Source organism: Pyxicephalus adspersus, chromosome 12, assembly GCF_032062135.1.
Source record: "Pyxicephalus adspersus chromosome 12, UCB_Pads_2.0, whole genome shotgun sequence".
NCBI lineage: Eukaryota > Metazoa > Chordata > Amphibia > Anura > Pyxicephalidae > Pyxicephalus > Pyxicephalus adspersus.
The window spans coordinates 34,229,842-34,253,292 of record NC_092869.1 but is presented as its reverse complement, the minus strand read 5'-3'; the positions used below and the strand labels follow the sequence as shown (position 1 = coordinate 34,253,292).

The 23,451-nt window shown below is 37.7% G+C and overlaps 1 protein-coding gene across 6 annotated transcripts in view; it reads left to right on the top strand.

Annotated features, from left to right (window-relative positions):
* Positions 1-23,451, top strand: part of CEP170B (centrosomal protein 170B) — a 53,047-nt gene that overhangs the window by 23,739 nt on the left and 5,857 nt on the right. For 2 of the 6 annotated variants that reach the window (XM_072428290.1, XM_072428291.1), the window contains exons 5-15: positions 340-394; positions 2,046-2,184; positions 2,554-2,667; positions 4,215-4,688; positions 5,373-6,145; positions 6,721-6,900; positions 8,275-8,413; positions 8,872-10,575; positions 17,637-17,868; positions 18,769-18,928; positions 22,481-22,519. In XM_072428290.1, coding sequence (XP_072284391.1) covers positions 340-394; positions 2,046-2,184; positions 2,554-2,667; positions 4,215-4,688; positions 5,373-6,145; positions 6,721-6,900; positions 8,275-8,413; positions 8,872-10,575; positions 17,637-17,868; positions 18,769-18,928; positions 22,481-22,519 — 4,009 coding nt within the window. The remainder of the gene's footprint in view (positions 1-339; positions 395-2,045; positions 2,185-2,553; positions 2,668-4,214; positions 4,689-5,372; positions 6,146-6,720; positions 6,901-8,274; positions 8,414-8,871; positions 10,576-17,636; positions 17,869-18,768; positions 18,929-22,480; positions 22,520-23,451) is intronic. The other 4 variants (XM_072428294.1, XM_072428295.1, XM_072428293.1 and 1 more) reach the window with 4 other exon arrangements.

Genomic DNA, 23,451 nt, shown 5'->3' with positions numbered 1-23,451 from the left:
AAGTGAGCAATAAAACTTAGGTAAGCCAAATGCTGCACTTGGGTTTCTCATTGGATTTAGGATTTTCACAGAAATTATTTTTTACACATTCACTTTTGGTCATTTTGCAACAAATCTATCTTGCCTAACATTGGAGGTTTAATTTATAGCGGCTACATTTGCATTGAAATAAATATATTCTTCAAGCACCAAAATAGAAGTAAGGTGCCCATTCTGCTTTCTTTTCATACTTTCCAAAAAGTACTTGGCAATCTTCCTGTGGACAATATATAGAGTTAATGTCTGAATGTCAGTTTGTTACCATGATGTTTTTTTTTCCTTGACTGTTTGTGTACATATTAATATGTATGTGTTGGAGCAGATTCAGCATAAGGTACCAGAGGAAGCATTGAAGGTTCGTTTTATTATTTTGGTAATTGATATATGTAATTATACTTGCATATCGGGCTAAAATGTCCTGTGCTGCTTAGAAGAATGCATTTTTTAATTGTAATTTTGTTAATTACTCTGAGAAAATGATGGGAAGCCAATGTGCCTCCTTTTGTAAATGTTAAAGTTGCTTATTGGGCAGCAGCTAAAACAGCTTTGATGCTAAAGCCTTGGGGTGGTAGTCAGGGAACAGGTAGATTTTTGCAGCCTCTATAATCTCTCCTGATAGAGTCCCTTTAAAACAAGTGTTTGATCTGTTGCTCCCAACTCTGCCCTACAGGCAGTGATGGCTAATAATAATTTTGTGGTTCCTGTAGACTTTTTAAAACTAAATAAATATTTACACCTTTGTTTTGTTAGTATGATTTATTTTAATGAAGCAGACGTGTTGAAATAGGGTTACTAGGAGGTGATAGGTCTGCTTTAGGGCCTACATGCAGGACAACTATACAAATACATGCAAATGTTTTGAAAAATATGGCACCTCTAAACTCCACCAAGAAAAAACACCAAGCATGATTGCAAATATTCAATAATGCAGCACAGTAAAAGTTCATTTTAGATATCCTGACTAGTTCAAAGTCCTGCCAGGTTTGCCAATGTAGCAGTTCATTTTTTATGGTTGGTGCCACTGCCTGTCTTGCATTGTACTATCATATGAATGGTACGTTGAATAGGAAATTAGGGGTAAGTACAGACATTTTGTTCAGGCAAAAACTGTATGCACAAAAAACTGTCGTGAACTGTATGCTCAAAGCATAGTATGAAATATAGTCAGGACAGCAGTTAATAACTGTAAATGTAGAGCGAGATCCACCCAAAACCTAAAAGGTTAGGTATTCTGTTGAATGTTTGTTTATTAGAAGCTGCAGCAAGTCAAAGCCCTCTATAATTCCTGGCTGAAGGATGTCCAGCATCATCTAGTCTTTTACTCCTCAGCCATACTGTCCCTAACCGACTCCTTTAAGTTATTGGATTTTAATTCTTTCAATATTGGAGTCCCAGGCTCACATGTGAGCATTGCTTAAGGCAGTCTGCACGCAAATACATCCTGCCTAGAAATAAACATCATCAAGCCGTTTTGATATTTGTATAGCACCTAACAATAGCCAGCTTACTTCTTTCATCGGAACTGTCCGGGTTAAGTGGAAAAATGTGGTGATGTTTTTAGGAAGCTATGTACAATCCTTTGCTGACCTCTCCTATTAGCAATGATCTACTTGCAAAAAATAGGGAAGCGCCGGGAGTCAGTATTGACTTTACTGGGACTATAAAAAGTCATGTAATAAAATATTCTGGTTCTATTTAAAATTTAGTTAGCATGTTAATTTCAGGGGGAACAGAACAGGCCAGATAGTAGCCGATAAAATTTCAGTTTTATGCTTTCACAGTCCAATAAATTAAGATATTCCTGCAGTAGTGTATATTTCTGGTTCCTGAGTTTTTTGTATATGTTACATTAAAGCAAAATATACATACAACAACAGACAAATAGAGAGAAAAATTCCAGTGCATTTTTCTCATTCTCGGAGTCAGTAGAAGCTGATGCTACTCAAAAGGAGTTGATCTTTAACTTTGTGGAAGAAATTCTCACTATAGATTCTTCTTTCTTTCAGCATGAAAAATACACCAGCCAACTTCAGATGAATTTAAAGACTTCAGTGAATGTGAGGACAGATCAGCTTAAAGAACAAGCTTCTCACGTAGACCCGTCACCAGGGAAACAGGAAAAGGTGGAGAAGAAACCCCCCAGCGGTATGTGTTAACCAGTTCCCCGACATTGCTTTTATTTATTTGTTTGCCCATTGCTCTGCTCATTTGCATGTACTGTTCTTGCAGCCTTCTAAGGGAATCAGCTTTGCTTTGAACTCCCTATGTTCCTGTTTTGTGTAAAGCTGACACAGTGTTGTATACACAGGTCTGGAACACTAGAGTTCTGTTGTGGAGAATTTTTATTGGGCCCCCGCCAGTAAATTGTGCCATGTAATTAGAAGTCACTTTTCAGCACCGCTCTTACCACATCGTAGACATGTGGGCTCTTGATGTTCCTGGTTTAAAATTCCATACTGAACAAAGTTTCTTTGTCTATAAGCTGATAATGGGGAATGTATTGTTTTATTACAGAGTCCTCAATCTATCGCACACCGCTGTATGGTCAGCCATCTTGGTGGGGAGATGATGATGCAAATAACATGCATGAGAAGCATGAGGGAAGGAGGCCGGAAGACCATTTTTCAGGTACCTAAACCTGCTTGTTATTATTTTTATGCATTTATATAGTGCTGACTTTTACTGCACCCCTTTACAGAGTCCATATCCATGCAAATACAGCCATTTTGTTCCGTCCACCATCTTCCCAAGCTATATGCAGATCCAACACAAACTTAACCCAAAAGCCCAAACTTCTTTCTTTCATTTAGGATAAGGGGTTAGAACCTCTATGTGTTTAGCTGTTCCTCCCTGCGATTTCCCTTCACTTTCCTGTTCCTGAGAGCCAACAGTAAGTAAAGGAAAATCCATACAAGATAAGGAGAATTTCACTCAAGAAAGTTGCCCCTTAAACAGGTGTTCAAACCAGAAGATTTTTCCTCTCCTCTGGGGATATTTTTTATTTTCCATAACTTACTGTCTTGGGGAATGTGATTATCAAAAAGAGAGGAAGACTCTAGCTAACAGGGACACAAATTAAATTAAACAATACATGAGAATTACCTCTTTCCTACTGTTTACAGGAAAAGTTTTCAATATACTTACCCTTTAAGATTTAGTCAAATCACTGCACCTTGGTGCTCTTTTCTAAATCCTAAACCTGCATCTAAAGGCTAGGGAAGATTGTATACTATTACTGGAATATCTAGTTTGATACATATGCATTTTCCTTTTGACTTTGTTTTAAACAGTCCTGCTTGCTTGGTTTAATTGCATTTTTTTCAGACACTACACGTGTCTTGGGGATGAATGGTAGTGGATGTAAATATGCTATGGATCCATTTAAATGAAGAGTGGATACCAGCATGATGTCAGAGTAGCCTGAGTTTAACATTTTTCAGGGAAGAAAATAGCCTTGTTGTCTGACCTGTCAAATCGTATGTCAAATTTGATGTTGGTTGCTAGCCTTACAGTTCTTAATCCAGAGATCGGGAAGTATTTTTATACTGAATATCCCAACAGGGAGATGGCCTTGCTATAGTTCCAGTGCTTCCAACCTACCTTTGGGTGTACCAGATTCCCCTCTCATATAAAATATAAAAAAAAAAAAACACATACAATAGGAACCCCGTTACTAGCTGTAGAAGGTGTGCAGAATTTAAGCCTAGATACCTTATTACTACAATCCCTAAGAAATGATAGCTTGTTTAGGGTCAATGACAACCTAGGACACAAATAAGCAGTTAACCCATCTGCTTGCACCTTTGTTGGCTGGATGAAGGAAGGGTCACTCTCTCACACTGGCAAATGACATTCTGAAGCGGTATTATCAGTATATGAGTGATACCTCATTCATCCAATTTTCGAAGAGCATCACATGTAAGCAAGTGTTTTCATTGCAAATTTTTGTGATTTGTCATTGGTTACCCAAATACCAGTGTCACATGGGCCTCACTCTTCAGTATGTACTAAAACCTGGAACATTGTTTTTATTGTGTATATTTTGTGGACCCTGGGAAGGCAAGGCAACAGAAAATGACTGTTTGTAACTTAAATGACTGTTCATAAAATACTAATAATAAAAAATAAAAGTTTTTCTGTATATTCATTTATTCCTTTTCCTAATAATTTCACAGAACGACCAAAGGGAATACCTCCACATGAAGAAGAAATGAACTGTAATGTGGGGTTCAGAGACCCCTCAGACCAATCACTCTATTCATTTAGACGGGAACCCAGCTATTTTGAAATTCCCACAAAGGACTTCCAGCAACCAGTTAAAACCCCAGAGACTCAAGTTCATGAAATCCCAACCAAGGACACAGATACAGTGACCCCTCCGGTCATGCAGAGCCATGCCTCCTTTACCATTGAGTTTGATGATTGCAGACCAGGAAAAATAAAAATTAAAGACCACGTCACAAAGTTTTCCATGAGACAGAGGAGGACAGTTGGGAAGGAAACTGGTCCATCAGAGATGGTGTCTGTAGAAAGTAAAGTGGCTGATTGGTTGGTTCAAAATGACCCAAGCTTAATTAGAAGGCCGCCACCTGGAGAAGACGTATACAGCACCAAGAGTGACCTTCCCATCCACAACAGAACTCTGAAAGGTAAGCCATACATAAATCTGGATTGGGAAGATTCTTAAAAAGAAGGAAAAAATTTGTGTTGGATAGTTACCAACTAACATTAGTTTTCTAGGCTACAGAGGCTAAAGATGCATTGAATTGCTTGGCATCAGCAGTTTTATGTGTTCATAGGGTTCTTTGCATCATCTATATTTGTATAGAAAGCTGCATATATATTCCCTCAGGCTGTATTTTTCAAGACCACTGTTGTAAAAAAATAATGCATTTGGATAACTGTATCTTGTTATTGGCCTAGGTACTTGTTTGCCACCAGAGGATGTAGTCAAATACCTGCTTACCAACCAGTGGAAATATTTAGTGCCCCCATATGCGTTGCAATCGGTCTGCTATAAAATTGAACAGTCTTAGCCTAGGAGAATAGCATCCTTCCAGTTTGCCTTTTCCGGGTGCTATGGTGAGGAATGCTTGTACAGCCCCAAAACATTGATAAGAGAGACTGGCACTTATAGAACTGCAGTTCTTTGCTGCAGATTATTTGTGATGGACAGGCTGTATCAGTGACACTGGGGCATTCTTACAAACATAATCGTAAGACGTGTGCATTCTTTGTTTTTGTTTTTACCAGTTTAGTTGTTTGAAATCCTACATTCTCTTTCCTGCATTCTATTATTGTTCAGTTAAAAAAAATTTTTTATGTTTAAAAAGGTAACCGACATGAAGATGGTACACAAAGTGACTCTGAAGATCAGCCCGTAGCAGTCCCTGAAAAAGAGTCCATACCCACCCCTGCTGAACAAGCAAAACTTCAACGCCAGATAAAACGTGAACCTGAAGAGTTGTTACACAACCAGCAGGCTTTTGTCATAGAGTTTTTTGATGAAGATGCCCCACGAAAAAAGAGGTCTCAGTCCTTCACACACAGTGCTAATGCTTCTCAAGCTGATGCCGACTCCAAAGGGAAAACTGATAAACGGAAAGCCACCTTACCACCAGAGAAGCCACATATAAATGGGACGTCTCCACCGCCATCCATTACCAAATCCTTGACAAATTCCTCATTTCCTCAAAGATCCAACTCCTTTAGAAGAGAAAAGACAGATGACAAAATAAATACCTCAACCTCAATACCGGCAAAGCCTCCTTTGAAGAACTTTGGAAGCATTGGCAAGAAATCCAAACTGGCTCAAGAATTTGCCAGTGAGCTTCTGCGTGAAGAAGCAGCGGAGGCTGCAAGAAAGACAGCTGAGCCACCTCTGCCACCTCTGAGCCTTCCTCTGTCATCTATAATCATGCCACAAACCGCCAACATTATGGAGTCTACCACCGTTGTACCTTCTGTGCCTCTACTACCTGATAATAAACCACTGAGAGGCAAGAAGAATGAAGAGGAGGACAGCTTAAGTGATGCTGGTACATATACAATTGAAACAGAGAATCCAGATAAAGAAGTTGAAGAAGCTCGAAGAAGAATTGATGAGGTACGTTTCTGAGATGTGGATACAGGGCCTGTGTTGATTGCCTTGTGTAGATAGCCAAATGTTTCTTTCTTTCAGATACGTTTCACTTGCATTTGATGTAGGTTTGAGGGTCTTCTGAGATCATTCACAGGTCATTGACAGATGTATTTAACCTAAAGTTGACCCATTTCTATCCTTGATGTAACTTGCTTCCTACCTATTGATTTGAGTGTGGCAAAAAATGTTTTGTAAGCAAACAAGGCTCTTGGTCATCTCTACCTTTTGCCTTTACCTTAAAATTATTTTTGTGTGGAGAAGAATGGGGAAACTCTGTCCAGTATTTTTTCCTAATCAGGGATATGGATGGAAATAAAAGTCTAACAGATATTTTAAGCTTTCTCTACACTGTCCAAAAACCAAAAAAATTGTTTAAGCTGGATTACTACTAATTTTTATTACTACAAAAATGACTACAGGATTCTGTTTTTTTCTTTGACCTTTCTCTTTTTGATGTGTGCTTGTATATTTGTAGATTATTCTAAAAAGAACAAAGACAAGTGATTAATTTATGTTTTTTATAAATAATTTGTATTTAGGTGTTTGGAGTCTTTGACCCGGAGGAGTATTCCATGATCTCCTCAGCAGTGTACAGACCAATCATAAAATTAGAAAAAGAAGAATCCTCTGTGAAAGACAGCAGTGTGAATCACAAGACTATGATGCTGTCAGTAACTCAGACTTCAAAAGCCTTTACTGGTTCTCAAACTGAGGTGCAGGTGAGTGTCTCTGTTTTCCATGATTGTACCTTAATAAAGTCATACCTCAACTTTAAATGATTGTACTTTCCACAAGGCACACCATTTATTAAACACTTTGCATGATCGACTGGACACTTAATAAGTTTATTATAGAGACCCTATCAATAGACCCATTTAGGTCAAAATATTCTTCATAAAAGAATATTTAGGCATGTAGAAACTGAAATCCAAAAGCACCATGCCTACAACTCCATGCCACCATCCTGGATGTATTAACCCCAGCAGACTTGGAGATGTCACTCAAATGACACTCCAGGGGTACTGTACAGGGTTCTGTAGAGATTGCTGGAGTGTTCTTTAAGCAATAAGCAGTTTGTGACTCTCAGGTCAGTTTAACAGGTGGTATTCTCGCCACTGGCCAGCAATGTAGGATACATTCTTCTTACCAACCACCACACCAATGTACTATGATGTGCTGTGGATATTGCAGTTAAATCAGGGGTTCCCTTAGACCTGAAAGTTTTTTCAGGGGGTTACCCCCACAGTAAAAGGTTCAAGAGACAGTGTTCTATGGTATTCTCCTCATCCCATTCCGGGAAGGGATGTGAAAATTTGGTATTTGGTCACTATCTGACAGCATTCACTCCAGCAATAGCTGCATGGTATTTCTCTGGGGTGGTTTCCTGATGGTGACAACAGTAGACCATTAACCAAAAGCATGTGTAAAGGTGACAACTAAGAAATGTTAGTGGTAGACTGGGATACAGAATTGTTGCACTATATTAGCAAATGCCAAACAAAGAGCTGGCTGGATTTAACATGAGTTGAAAATGACCCTAACTTTAGTTTACACTCTAGTGGGTTAACATGTACTTTAAATATATTTTGTTCTAATAATTTAAAGGCTCTACATCAGCCAGAGTCCCATGGAACCATAGGGTTCCTCCACAAGTTGCCAGGGGTTTCTTGAGCTTTGGATGACCGACCTTCCATTTTTTGGCACCTACATATAGTTTTTAAATCAACACCACTTGGCAGAACCAGCAGCAGACCAGACTGTCACTTTAGGGGAACATTCTTACTGACAACTATTGTAAGGCATGCTTTTTTCCACCGACATCCAGTGCGTTATTTTAGTAAAAAAAGTTGAGAAAGCTGGCTCTATGTATTCAGTTAGGAACATTATAAAACCTATTTTCAACCCGTTTATAAAAATGTCATTTTGGGTATGGGCCCTTGAACAAATCCCCATATTAATATCTTGATAAACATTTCAGAGTAACGTTATTGTAAAGTAATCTCATATGTACAGTAATATGAATTTAGAGATTATACATGTTGTACTTTATCATGTTGTTTCTTTATTGGAAATGTTATTGTTAAAATTTTAAGGCCACAAAATCATCCGATTCCAACTCCAAAAGTGGACAGAAATGGGTTTCACGATGGGCAAGTCTTGCCGACAGCTACCCTGATGCCTCTCCAACTTCTCCTCCAGAAGGCCCGAAGTTAGAATTAACTGTGGATAATGGTAAATATTTCTGAAAGTTCATAGTTAGAATTGAATCCAGGATTGGTGCTTATATCAGGTTCAAAGCCAAAAATGAAATCATCAAATATTGGAGCTTTTGAATTAGGCACACAGAGTTTAGGTGAAATCATTCTCTCTTCCTAGCTAAAATATTTTCAGGTGGGCAAGTATTTCTGAGCAGGGGATAAGCCTTTAGGATTTAGGTTAAGTGTTAGACAATAGAATCTTTTCTTTGCTCATGCAGGCCCAAGCAACATGTTTGCTTTACGACTGCCCCAACAGCTTCTTGCCTTCCCTTCAATCCTCTTTTGCTCGATTAGGTCTATTTTATTGCGGCGCTTTCTTTAAACGTGTTGTGCTGTCTGCATCCATTACAGTTAGAGATACCGTTTATTATTTATCATTTTATTGTCCTCACTTTCTTTTTTTTCTTGTTTTGTTTTTTTCTGAACTTGCAGAAGTTCTTGGTGATGGAGACACCTCCTTACCCTCAAGGACAAGGAGACTTCTTCCTCAGCTCCCTCCCAATGACAAGTCAGAAAGTCCAACACCTGTTATTTTGGTGCGGACAGAGACCAGTTCTGAAGTTCCCCAAAAAATTTCATTAGAGGATGGTGAGAAAACTGCTCCAGCAGAGCAGAACATTTTATTGAACATACAGGAAGATTTGGATCCTGATAGTCTAAGTGATGCTAGCAAATCTGATGATTGTGTCTTATCTAGTAGAAAGTCTAATCCATCACCTAACACGCCTAGAAGTGTCTGGAGGAGGGATGATTTTAGTAGTCATGAACAAACTGTTCAGAGAATAGGTAAGGCACCTACTGAATTAAAATCTACTTCCTTTTATGTAGGTAGCGATAATGAGATGGAAAGTTTACCACATGCAAATGCTGCATTACCTGTTGTAGACATTCAGAAAGAATATAAAAGTCACAATGTCCAGGTGAAACTAAAGAGTAACCAGCAGCCTGCACCGGAGCCAACAAGCACTGGAAGAATAGTTAACCAGCTGTTAAAGAAAGATAATGGATCATCTGGAGAATCTGTATCATTTGTTCGACAGGAAAGCTTTACCAAAGAGAAATCCAGCAGTAATATCTCCCCCAATAAACTTCCACATATCTCAACCCACCCCTTGCTTAAGGACCTCAGTGTTACAAAGTCCACCCCTGACTACAGCCAAGAGACATGCCAAATTCTCAAGGAGACCGAGACTGCTTTGGCGGCTCTAGAAGCCAAGCTTTTTTCTCAAAATCATCTTGAGGGCATTGACAGTGTTCAGTGCCCACCGGACGATTCCTTATCTGGTGATTCTGATGTAGATACTGCAAGCACTGTCAGCCTGGTTAGTGATAAAAATGTGCCAAGTCACCCCCAAATGAATAAAGTTGTAGGCCTTCATAAGGAGAAGTCCTCCTCTGCTTCTTCTATACAGGATCATTACAACCAACCCTCTGCTAGAGAGAGACTTTCTGAAAAGAGGAGGACTGGTGCTGCTGATGTAGGGACTAGGAGAGATGTAACCAAGCGTTTTGAAATGAAACGCAGCACTGGACCTCGTGGTTCACTTGATTTTACAGATGAAGAACGAAGCTCCAGTCTTCCTTACATACCAAATGACACTGTATCCTCAGACTATGAACATTCTTCATCAAGGAATCTATCAAGAAGGAGACCTTTTGCTCAGTCAACTAAGGAAGACCCAAACAGAACCTCATCAAATGCACAAAAGGTTCAGCAGGCACTCACCAGGTCAAACAGCTTATCAACTCCCAGGCCTACTAGGGCTTCTAAGTTACGAAGGGCTCGACTTGGTGAAGCTTCTGATAATGAAAGCGCTGAAGCAGAAAGGTTGAACAGTCCTGAAGCATCTTCTGCAAACTCTTCTTCAGCCAAAAGCTCTTCTGAATCCAAAAAACTTTCAAGGCTTGATATACTGGCAATGCCAAGGAAACGGACAGGCTCTTTCAATGTTCCAAGTGACTCTGAAGTTTCTTCTTCAAGGACAGGCTTTTCAGGACGTAGCATAGACCAGAGTTTTAGTCGTAAACCAGCAATGGCAGAGGTCAAACAACCTATTAAGAAACCTGTAGCACCTGTACCTAAACAACCCTTAACAAGAGCACGATCGGGTAGTGTCAAGTACTCTTCCACATCCTGTAAGTCTTACTACTTTTTTGGATTTGGTTTCTATTGCTTTTTTGACTTCTTATTTCCTAATTTAGAATTGAGCCCATCTTGCCTATAGAAGAAGCAATTATATGGTGAACACAGACAAATGCAATCTTTCTAAAATTTGATTTACCATCCCACACTTACAGCATTGACGTAGATGGCCTACAAAGAGTGTATTTTGTGACTCTTTAGAAATGTTTGTTTTTTAAAACCCCGTTTTGGGGGTCCCCATTGGGGAGAATTCCTTTCAACTACTGTCCAACAAACACAACAGGAAGTGAATAGGGATCTTTAAAACGACTTTCCTTTTTGTCCTGTAACCATAGTCGATCAAGCACTTGCATTAGAGAGCCGGCATGTTTAAAAGGAAGATTGTTCCCCAAAGTACTGTTTTTTTTCAGCAAAAGTAATGACTCAATTGACCAATATTGCCTGAATAATAAAAGTGCTAATCAGCTAAAATGATCTTCAAATTTATAAATATTCTTCAATTTATGAATGTCACTCAAATTTATATTGCCTGAAAACATTTGCCACTTTGAAACAATCACCTTTGTGGCCTACAGCAGCCCTTACTATGAAACACCCTTGATAACCACTTTTGCCTTAATTTGCCATATTTCATAAATTTACAAGTTAATGTATACCGCTTTCATAAAATAGCGAACAGTTACTCTATTAAAGTGAATGGTTTTATTATAATAACACATTTATTCACCAAGCTCCACTGTACAAAATCAGATCACCTTGTTATAAATCTGGAGTATATTAGGTGGTAATCAAAGTTAAAAAAAAAAAAAAAAAAAAATTTAGGATCGGTTACCACCACTGCCTTATGCTCAGGCCTCTAAGTAAAATGTTTTTGCTGGTTTCTTAAACTGGCTACCCAGCCCCTTCTAGCTGGGTGCACCATCCTGCACTTTTTTATAACCATCCAGTTGTTTTTGGGTGGTCACTGAAAAGTTGGCTCACAATACAGGGGCCACCACCCGCCTACAGCTTCTTCCCACTTTGCTTAAAAAAAAAAATACTGTAGTGTAAAAATAAATTCATTATGGGCAAAATATTAAATAATTGTTTCTGTAGGCGGGTGGTTCTGTTCTGTTGGCTGTTCTGTCCTCTTGCCAGTCTCATTAGGAAATGTAAAAAGTAAAACTGGTTTTAGTTTGTTTAGATATCTTCAGTAACACATGTATTTTGTTTCACAGGTGACATGATACCTTTAAAGTGTAAATGAAGGTAGTTTTTACTATAAAAGACTCCCCATTTAATCCAATAATGTATTAAATAAAATACCATAAAGCTCTAATGGCCTTTTGCATGTAATCGCCTGATTTTAACTATCAAAGAGGAAGACCTGTAAATCAGTATACATCAACCTCACTTTTCCTGCCCCACAGAACACTGGTTTTTGCAAAGAACACATTTCTCAAAATCATTTTAGAACCCCTACTGTTTGTGTTGTCCCCTGCAGTGCCTAGTGGTTCCTTCCAACAACCCCCACCTCAGGTATGGAGGGTGGTGGGAGGAACCACTGGTTCATGTAGGGTGGGCAGGTTTAGCGGACACGTTCTTTGGAATAAAACCGTGTTTGTCTGCACAGGAACAATTGACTTTTACATCTTTACAGACAACATCCCTTTTTTAGAATAAAAGTGACAAAGTTACTTTAATGCATCGCAGAAGTGTTGTGAACAAATCCAAATTTGCTTCACCAAAGCCAAGACCCAAGCATCTTCTGCCAAGATAATTTCTATTACTCAGAACATATATGCTAGGCCTAAACTGGCTTGGAATTATATTGATGATATGTAAATAAGTTTTTATGAGATGGCTGTATTTCTACTTATGATGGAAATGTGTAGCCAATTGGAGCAGTAGCTTTTTCTCTATGTGTTGCCTCGAGGCACAGGCCTACTTTGCCTAATTGTAAACCCTCCCTTGGCATAACAAATTAGGTTTGTTGATTTGAGGAAGAAAACACACACAATTACAATACTAGCCTCTTTAATGTCCAACTACAGCTTGATAAAGCTATAGTGCATTTCCTGGAGAACAATATGGTCAAGACACCATATAGTGTCTGGATCAGAATATTCCTTTGCCAACTAAGACCATTCATCATGCCCATAATGTATTTCAACTGTATATAGCAGTTTGCCTATACTTACACTTTAAAGGAAAATTATGCAAGACCATGGTCCGTATCTATGTGTGCTTCCATTGTTCTAATCTGACATATATGATGTTTTTACAATATGCTATTGTTCATAGTTGACAAAAAAGGAAAATGATGGTTTTAGCTAAATGCACAAAAATAAGTAAGTTCCAAGAATACAAAGACAATTGCTCTTGTATTCAAATGAATTGGTTTTTCCAAACTCTGGGTAGCACACTAACTTTATTAATTTCATAGTCTGTACTTTGATCACCGGTTTTAAATGTATCCCTCTCCTATTAAACATGAAAGTCTCCGTGTACACGCTTTTCCCTTGTTAGTCATCTGTCAAATCTTCAGTGAGTTGAAATAAATTGTGGTGGCTGATGTATGTAGAGTACCTATGTGTGCACTGGATTCCATTGAGCAGGCACATGGACACAACTGTGTATAGGTTGTCTATCATCATTCCACCACTGGATATCACTGATGGCTTTTAAGGGAAGGCATTGTACTGACCGTCAAGCTCTTAAAGCTTGACACCTGTGCACACGGAGTCTAAGGCAAGAGGTAATAATTGTAGATTTTCTAAGGAGCTATCTAACAAGGTGTGGTAAACTGCAAATCGATTGAACTAGGGAGGAAATTTTATTTATCAAGTTATCTATATTGCCCCTGATCAAAGAATCTGACGGAGGACAAAGTAATGAAGGTGCAATTTTTAATTTTTAAGACAGTTGGGTCAATAATGCCCAATCTTTTGAGGTTGGCAGAGGGCTATGTTCAATGTGTGCAAAAACAGTAATAATGTATCTCAATAATGCAGGTATGTCTTGGAGAATATCAGAAATGAGATCTCATTTACCTTCCTTATCTTATATGTTTCATATAATATCCTTATGTTATAGACCTTCTGAATCTGACATAAAGAAAAATCCTTATGAGAAACCCCACATACTGTATTACCTACTATGCTTTGACTCCTGGGCTGCCCGTTTGACCCATTTCTGACCCCAGCTTAGGTTTGACACCATGACACCATCCAGGTTTCTGGGGGATGATAAATGTACAAATGGCACACACTTTTGTTTGATTTTAGTAAACGCTGTTATAATATGAAAATATTATAGCCGTGTACACTAAATCTTTTGCTTGCATATGGAAAGAAAATTAAAAATAGCAAATATTTTGGGAGATGACAATCTGAAACCCTAAAACAATTTAGGAACAGAGGCCTATTGGTGACAGATGCACTTTTAGCTAAAAACTGAAAATGATAGACATTTGACCCTTTGTTATTTTAAATACTATCGATTACATTTCTTATGCCCCAAAGCATATACAAGCTTTAGAATAATTTATTTGTCCGTTTGGCAGTATTCAGATTTTGCTTTCGGAAATTGTAGACACATGGAATGCTAAACTTTCCATAAAGAAGGCTACAGACGGTCTGTGCGGCTCTTTCCTGACAAATATCTGATAGATAATTCTGAAGCCTCCCTGGGCCTCATGGACTGAGATTGATAGTAAACACTGCTTAGAATGTTGAGGGTTTACAACTACAAATTTGGCAAGAGGAAGAAGTCGGACCAGAAAAATCCAGCTCCGGTATACAAGGATCAATTCACACAATACAATATTTCAAATGTTTGCTGACTTAATAAGTGTGGTAGCTCCTACTTCTACAAATCCCTGCCCTTATATTAGTCATAGGTATACCTGTCACCTTCATACAATACATTGAACTATTGCTTTAGCAAATGCTGTTCAGTCTCCAATTACTGTAATAAATACATAAATTACTGTATTAACTGGTCCTAGTCATCTGATGGTCTTCATTCTCCAAAATATAGCTTCAGCTTCCTAGAAAAGGTTCCTTCAAACCCTTAAAATAGGTATTTCAGTACCTAAACCATTTAAAGCCTCTAGTATGGATGGGATTATAGCATTTCTCCAGCATAGTGGAGCCACTGGGGGAACTTGGCTTGGGGTTGGTGTTCAGGGACATTTGATGACAGTTTCTTTATTTGGCTTTTTACAGAGTAAGGTATAATTACCATTAGGTGATCCAAGCTTTAAAGAAAACAGATTTACACAAAAAGCAGTACAAATTTGACGCAAGCAAAGCAAAACTGTGTTGACACCACTAGACCCATGCCACACTGGTAATTTTGTTGCAGCAACTGAATCACTTAGCTTTGCATTTTTTCTGCCATAAGAAAATCCATTACAGTCCTTTCTGACCTGGTAGAAAAATACTTCCCTCCAATGACTTACTAATGACTTCCTCACTCATAACCTCGTCACACGCATGGCTCCAAGACTTTTCTAGAGCTGCCCCGACTTTCCTCATCCTATTCAGGATGCTTCTACTTTCTGCTCCTTTAAAAGAGCACTCAAAACCCATCTTTTCAAAACTGCCTACCCACGTTCTTCTGTCTCCTAAACCCCCACTGCTTCCCACTGCTCCATATCTCCCCTCCTATTGTGTGATCCTCCCCCACCTCCTAGATTTGTAAGCTTTTCGGGACAGGGTCCTTTTCTCCTCCTGCGTCACTGTCTGTATGTGTCTGTCATTTGCAACCCCAATTTAGTGTACATCGCTGTGTAATATATTGGCGCTATATAAATCATGTTTATTAATAATAATTATAATATTGGAGATATTCTAATCACTTTATAGCTTAATAACTAGGTAGCGTTAGGAGCTATTAATATTAATCCATAGTTATATAGCGCCAACATATTACACAGCGCTGTAAATAGGGGTTGGAAATGACAGACAGATACAGACAGTGAAACAGGAGGAGGAGAGGACCCTGCCCCGAAGAGCTTACAATCTAAGAGTTGGGGGAAGTAGCACACAATGGGAGGGGGAGCTAGTGAGAGAATCCCTATGTTCAGTAGTACAAACATTATTCAATGCAACTGCAGTTGATCATTACACACCAGCAATTTAAACATACCAAAATCTAAAGACTGTAAATCTAAGTAAATATTATATTGTAGTTTACAGGTTATTAGATATGGTGATTGCATTATTTTTGTCTAGAATGCAGTTCACGATTTCTGAGAGCTAAAAAGAAAGCTTGAACATTCTTATCTTATCTTGTGAGATGTGTATCTGCTGTATATCTACAAAGTTGCTGGTGTCCTGTGGCCCTATAGACAAAGGCTTGCTGTGACTAAAATTGGAAGTGGTTGTGAACCCAATGTTGCATGTAATGGCAACATTCGCACTCTGGCCAGTGGCATGCTATAGGAGAATTTAAAATCCAGTTCTCATATAAACCTTTTAACAGATCTCATATTGCTGATATTCTCTACACCTGCATGTGGTGACAAATTTCAGTAATGTTCAATATGTTTTTTTCAGTTATTTGCAGTTTATCCACCTGATTACATAGCTTCTTTTACAGGACTTTATATATGTTTCTTTTGTTGTGAAAAATAAATACAAAGTTCCCCTAAATTTAAAGAATGTTCTTTGGTTGGTTTCGCAAAGCTTTAGCTGCCATTATTATTGAAATACAATTTTTTTCATGAATGCTATAATTCCATATTCATCTATACCCTCTCATTGTAACTAGAATGATAAAGTCTTAGTGGGGGGTTTCTGTATTCCTATATCAGACAATTCTGGCTGCCTGAAAGGAATTCTAAAGAATGTCTTCATACAACAAAAGAAACATTTTATATTGTCTGTGAATAATCTAAATGAAATCCAGTAATCTGTATAATGTTTCATTCCAAGGGCTAGATTTAGCAGAGTATGAATGGCTGCAAACAGCAATTAACACATATTTATTGGTCTAGCATTGTGTCTAGATTAACCTTTTTATGTTCATAGTCAGTTTGCCATCCATCTGGTCTAAATCTAGCCTAATTGGTAATCCAATCTAATTGGTAATCATATTTCTTTCCCAAGGCTTTCTATATTACGAAAGGGGTTTTCAGGACAATGGAACATTACTTTGACTCTACAATCTTCCCAGGGATGGCAATGTGCAGGTTCATAGATTGCCTGGGCATTATGTTTTTACCATTGGGGCCAGAAGGAATGAGCAGACCTAGACATGCCTAGAAGAAAACAATGGCCCTTAGTTACAATTATTCAAAAGAGCTGATCATGGTTGATGTTTATGATAGGGTAGTCACCCAACTGATTTGGGTTAATTAATAATTCTGTGTTCACATCTATGCTCTGTGGAGTCAGGAGTACAGATTTTCGTTTTCCTGGAAAGCCCTTTTGAAGTATATGAAAAAGTTTCCACCCATAGTATGAGAGCTAAAATACAAGTTGCTAATTTTGATTGTTTGTATTCTGGTATCTTTTATACAGGAAAATCATAGCAAAGTGAAAACATTTATTTGTATAGTATAGATGACAAATATGTTATGGTTTCAATGCACTTAAATTTGATATTGTAATGTCGGTTGCTGAACAGAAAAGTCTACACTGCCCTCCAGTGGAATTTGAGACAGGAAGTCATATATTCATAGGAAAATATTTTCTTTTTCCGAATGACACATTGCAAACTTTTTTTTTTATTAGTTTAAATATTTTCATTTAGGACTGTGCACTGAACAGAGAATCCTACAACTCGTAAATTAGGTTGTAGAATTGAATGTTTCTCAGAAGATCAGACAAATGTTGTCAGTTCATACAAATCTGGCTTCCTTGTATGATTTTTAACACTTTATTTGGGTAAATTTCTTGCAAGAATAAACTTTTTTTATTGTAAATAAAAAATAATTGAATTTTTTTCCAAAAAGCAACTTGTATGTTGGCTCTCTCAATGTAAACATTTCCTATCAGTCTCACTGCTGGGTAGGAGAGGATTGATCTTTTAACTTTCTCTCTTTAAAACCAATTCATTTTGTAAGCTTCAAGACGGAGGCAACAGGGTTCAGATTATTTGTCTACATCTGAGGAGGAGTATGGCTCTAATCACAGCACCCCTAAACACAAACGATCCCATGCTTCAACAGCCACTCAGACCTCCAGGGCCACCAGCGGCATTTCTCAGAAACACAACCGGCACCAGGACGATGATGAAGAACAAGAAGTGTACAGCAACTTCATGGCGCAGTCTGCAGAAATTGCAGAAATAGCCAGGTGAGTGGTTGACACCACAGTATGTTTGTCTGTATATTTCTAGAGCAGGGTGTGTGTATTGAGAAGTTTTAGATTGTTATACCACTTGATAGACCAGTACCTAAAGGGGGTAATAATGACACACTACATTATAATGCCAGAAGTTTGTGGTCAGCTGGCAACTGAAGTCATTGTACTGCAAGAACTGCCATAGCTAAAAAATATGCAGAGCTTGGGGCCCATAACATTTTTTTTCTTTCTAGTGGTCCCAAAAAATTGCCATGCTAGGGGACTAAGTAATAAAGCCCTATGGTAATTGGTAATTGCTGGGTTTTGCCGTTTGATATTGATTTATACAGTAAAATTGAAGTAATTATTAAACACATAGCAAATAATGGAACTTCCACACATTAGACATTGTCCAGCATTATTATAAAAAATGGTGATGATTAAGTATTATCTGGAATCATTACTGACTATCGGTATTGTATTTTTTTTCTCCAGATAGACTATCAATTACTTATTGCTGGTTTATTTTTAAAATGCAGTATAGAATCTTATTAATTTGTGCTTAAAGTTAATCAGTCATGATTGGACTTTGCGAGAATCTGCATTTGCAGTCTTAAGCCAAATTCCTGGCAAAAAGATCAATGTACCAGTAAAATAAATACAAGGCTGTTACACTTGTCTGTCTGTTTCTGTTGATCCAAAACTAACATTTACACAACCGTTCCAGTCTATACAGCCAGTGCTTTTCATATCTTTCAGGAGTTGAGGATTTCTTTTAACTTTTAGTTTAACCACATAGTTGCTTCTAAGTGTTTGTTAACTCTAAAACCTTTTATTTCTTTATTTGCTCTTTTTTTTGACAAATAGGGTTTATCATTAAGAATTTGCATAAACATTTGATATATCCCATAGGTTAAGTCAAACCCTGGTAAAAGATGTAGCCAGTTTGGCTAAAGAAATACATGACGTAGCTGGAGATGGGGATTCTCAGAGCTCCTCTGGAACGGGACACAGTACCTCAATAAGCTCTGTGCCAAACACACCGGCATCCATAATTTCTGCGAGGGAAGAGGTAAGTTTACCTAATAAACCAAAAGCCACCATTAAATTTCAAGTAGATGAAGGTACAGAACCCAGCAGTGACTAGTCCGAAGACCATTTACTGTGTTGTTTTGCATTAAGATATTTAATTCTATGAAAACCCAATCATAATATAGTTACTATAGAGTAGATGGCTAACCACAGAGGTGAACACACATACATACGTGTACATTGTCGAGGATTTATAATGCTCTCCAACCGGTTATGTGAAGTATCCAGTTGTTTTTCCTTGTTGGATTTGATGTGAATCTGATGATGAATCATAATGTTAGGGTCTGCTCATTTCTTTAGGTATCTTCTTTTACACATTGGGCCTGATTTATTAAGACTTCCCAAGACTAGAAAAGACTATCACAGGAGACACTGAGTGATCCAGAAAACCTAGAACGGATTTCCTAAAAAATCATTTGCTATTAGTTGACAAATGTTTTCAATCCTGGACCAGAGCCATTCCATGTTTGCTGGATCACCTAGGTTTGCCCATAATAGTCTATCTTCTACAGCCTTGGAGAGCTTTAATAAATCAAGCCCAATAAATTACAAATATCAGCTTTAAAATTTGAAGTCCGTGCTTGACTCTTACATCCAACTAGTCAATGGGACCATGCATCACTTTTAACTAATAGGCATCTGTAAGAAGGACGTGGGGTGGAGCTCTAGGGGTACTTTACATGGTAACAAAAGATACGTGAAGGCTCTTCCTGAGTGGCTGCACTAACATTAATTGTAGACAAGGGCAATATCAATATAGACACACTCCGCTTGCTGTTGTAAGCAAGGTGCCAGTGTTAGAATAACAAAACTTTGCAATGCAGTACAAGCTGTATGTCCAATACTTATGGCCAGTCTTTCTGTTTAGTTGCTGTTATACCTTGGATTTCAGGAAGCTAGTAGCCCATATTGTGCAGCCTTACTTGCTGTATTTAAAAAAAAAATGTACAGTTAGCTTCAGTTCTAAATAGAGGTTTATTTTTATTTTGAGGTTTGCCTCCTCATCTTTCTAGTCTGCTTATACTGCTCTAAATGTAAAAAGCTGTATGCCAGGGAGTCTTTACTATGATTAAAAAAAAACAACTTTCCAGGAAGTGAATCATGGGCACAGGAAGTCCCATCTGAGCCTAAATTATAGAGTCTTGCATGAGCTGGCAACACCCTGCATGTAATGTTTTTTTTTTTATTTAGTAGGACTGATTTATTAAAGTTCCCCAAGGCTGCAGAGAATACACTTTCATCAGTGAAGCTGAGTGATCCAGTAACCTGGAATGAATCTGGTCCAGGATTCAAAACATTGCTAGCATTTGCATGCTAGCAAACCACAAATTACTTTGAGAAATCCATTCCAGGTTTGCTGGTTCTGCTCTAGCCTTGGAAAGCTTTATTAAATCAGGACCTTTGTTTTTAACTAGAGCAGCCACCAACTTCACACACAAAAAATATAATGTATAATGGGACACCCAAATGAATACAGTGGAGATAAAATTGTGGCAGATTTTTATGTGTAAATAATTGGAAATTATGATCATGGGACATCTTCAACAGCCACTTTTTTCACTAAGCAGAAATCCCAAAATTTTAAATGAATGGAAACAAAGTTTTGCTAACATTCTGCAACCTTAACAGTAGTGTAAACTTGTCTGAGCTGTTCTTGCTTTTTTGTATCCTAAATGCTTGCTATAATATTAGTAGAATATTATAAAAACCTAAATACATCCTACTTTACCTTATACTGAAACTAACACAGCCTATGTTCTTCACAAATATGTCAAATATATAATAGAGTTTTAGGAGAAACTGTATAATGTTAGCTATGGTAAATTAGCTATGGTAAACGTGCTGTCCCTGAAAAAAAAACATCAATGAATCAAAATATTTCTGTGGGGTCAGTTGTATAAAGCATTACTCAGAAGGGGGCAATTGATGTTTTCCATAAATTGGTTTTGAAAATTAGCCTCTCCTTTTATTCATTCTTTCCATTATATTTACCATAGATAGAGGTATGCTGAAGTACTTTTGACCAAGAGTGGTTCTAGGGAGTACAATCAGACCTGAATCTGGCCTTGTCTTTGCTTTTCCACAATGTAAATTCAGCCTATTGTAAAAAGGATTTCCCACTTTTAGCATAAACAGTCTTTATGCTCCAAGTCCTTAGATTGTAGAATAATTATCGTGGCCTAGGTAGTTAGGTGTGAATGTGTACTTATAAAGTGAATAGTTACCTTCCCTCCTCTACTTCTATTTAGTTTTTGGTCTTATAGTACTTGCAGGCCTTTCTTCCATCTGAAAATCCTGATGGCTGGTGACTGCTCGCCCACCAACACAGTCACATGGGGGTGGAAAAAAAGTCCTCAGCCCTTGTATATACTCTGATTTGTTTTTTCTTGTGCCTGTAAACAGATAGCAGCTTTAGAATGAAGGGAAATATAGGTTCCTGCAGGGGCACACAATAAAGAGAAAAAGAAAAGCCTAAATGCACTTAGGACAGATGTTTGTCTCATAACATATTATTAGGCACCATGGTGGTAATTATTGTATAAAATCCTCACTGTGACTTAATCACAAACAAAGCAAAAATAAAAACTTTATGGAACCAAGACATTCATTAACTTCTGGAGCAAGCTGTGATTTGATATGCAAAAAGAAACAATTTCAGACTTTGTCTTGGTCAATAAAGAGTTACAAAAGTTTGCAGAAAAAGCTCAACTCTTAAGATCACCCACAACCTCAGCTGTCTTTAGCAAAACAGCCTCTGTTCTGCACACAAGCGAGCAGGGAAGCCCGTTTGTATCTAGAAGTTGTCTGTATGTTGGATGTCCTTAACCCGGGGACTACCTGCATACAGCTTCCCCTCACACATCATCAGCAACCTGGTAGCTGCATCACCAAATCTCACTCCAAATCAGGAGCTGAAGATATACAATGGAAATATACAGTGGTCAGGTTGTAGACACAGGATTGCACTTCTGTTTTTCAGAAGAAATTCAGGATAGACTGGGTATGTTTAATTATGTTCCACTGTGAACATAAACTGTATTTTTTTTTCAGGCATAAGCATTGCACAGTCTCAATTTAACATTAGGGCAGGGGGGAATGGGTAACTGTGAGTAGAGATAAGTAAAACATTGATGCTTAGCTGCTCAGTAGCATTTGATTAATTCTAAAAAAATGTTATCCATATGTTCTTTACAAAGTTTCCAACCCCTAAAGGGTGGTACATGAAGGCAACTTGCAATAAAGCCAGTTTTTCAGAAATTTTAAATTAACATGCTAACCATTGCTGCTTTCTGCTTTACTTGGTGGCTAAAGTCCATCTAGTGGAACCAAGTCCCTATCATATGGAACCGAAAATGTTCCCCACAAAGTCCTCCGACTGTCTAAATTGGCAGCTGCATAAATGACTGCCTATACAAATCCCAGGTTCTGCTAGAGGGATATCATGCATTATTATATTCATCTAAAGCATTTTAACATTATCATTGACTTTATTTTCCCATCTTTGATTTATTTTTTTTCTTTCCTAACACAGATACTTAAAAGGTCATCACAAAGAGCATACCCATCCCAGGTGCCTTGATTTTCTTTTCTTTTCATTTTAGTGAATTATAGATTTCAGTTCCATGCAAAATATTCACTAGTTTAGTACCTTTCACTGTTACAGGCTTGGGTTAATTATCTGGTCATCGTAGTCAGTAGCTGAAGGTAAACCTTCTCAGCCCAAACTAATGCCACTGGCCTAACACTGGACATCAAATTGAGGATATAAGTGAATGTGGTAATGAAATATCAGTCAGCAGATAACATCACACACAGACGATATTTTTTACAGTGACTAATACCATTCTTTCTATTCTATCTGCATTACCTCTGCCTAGAGGCCGTTGTACGCTTTTCATGGCTTCTTCTTCAAGTCACTTCTTAATTGGCAAACTCAGACAGAGCAGAAAGAATGAAGCAATAGAAGGCACCTTGTGATGCATTCTGCTACACAATAGTCTTGGTGCCAAATGTTCTAATTGGATGGCTGATTAACGCTAAAAAATATCTCCTTCATGTGTGTATTGTACTTTTTTAGCTTTAAAACAACCTAACTATTCACTTAACTATTTATTTTAAAATCTATCTATTTTTTTCCATCCTTTGTATACAGGGGTATTACATAGAAGAATATTGCATTCATATTTCAGTGGCTAATATATAAATTTAATTTATATAATATATAATTATATATAATAATTATATAATTTAATTATCTAATAAATATTAGCTTTTATTATTTTTATTGGAGGCTAGAAATATTCTTGTTTTTGTTGAAAGTTGTTTGAGTTACACTTTCAGTATTATTTTAATAAGGAGGTAGTTAGAGCTGTTGTGTATAAAGCAGCCAAGAAGACGTTTGTATCAATAATCTAAAGTAAATATTCTAGTTTACATTTTAAGTGTTAGCGCACTCATACATTTTGGCTTTCCGATACTAATCATAACCAACCCATGATATCA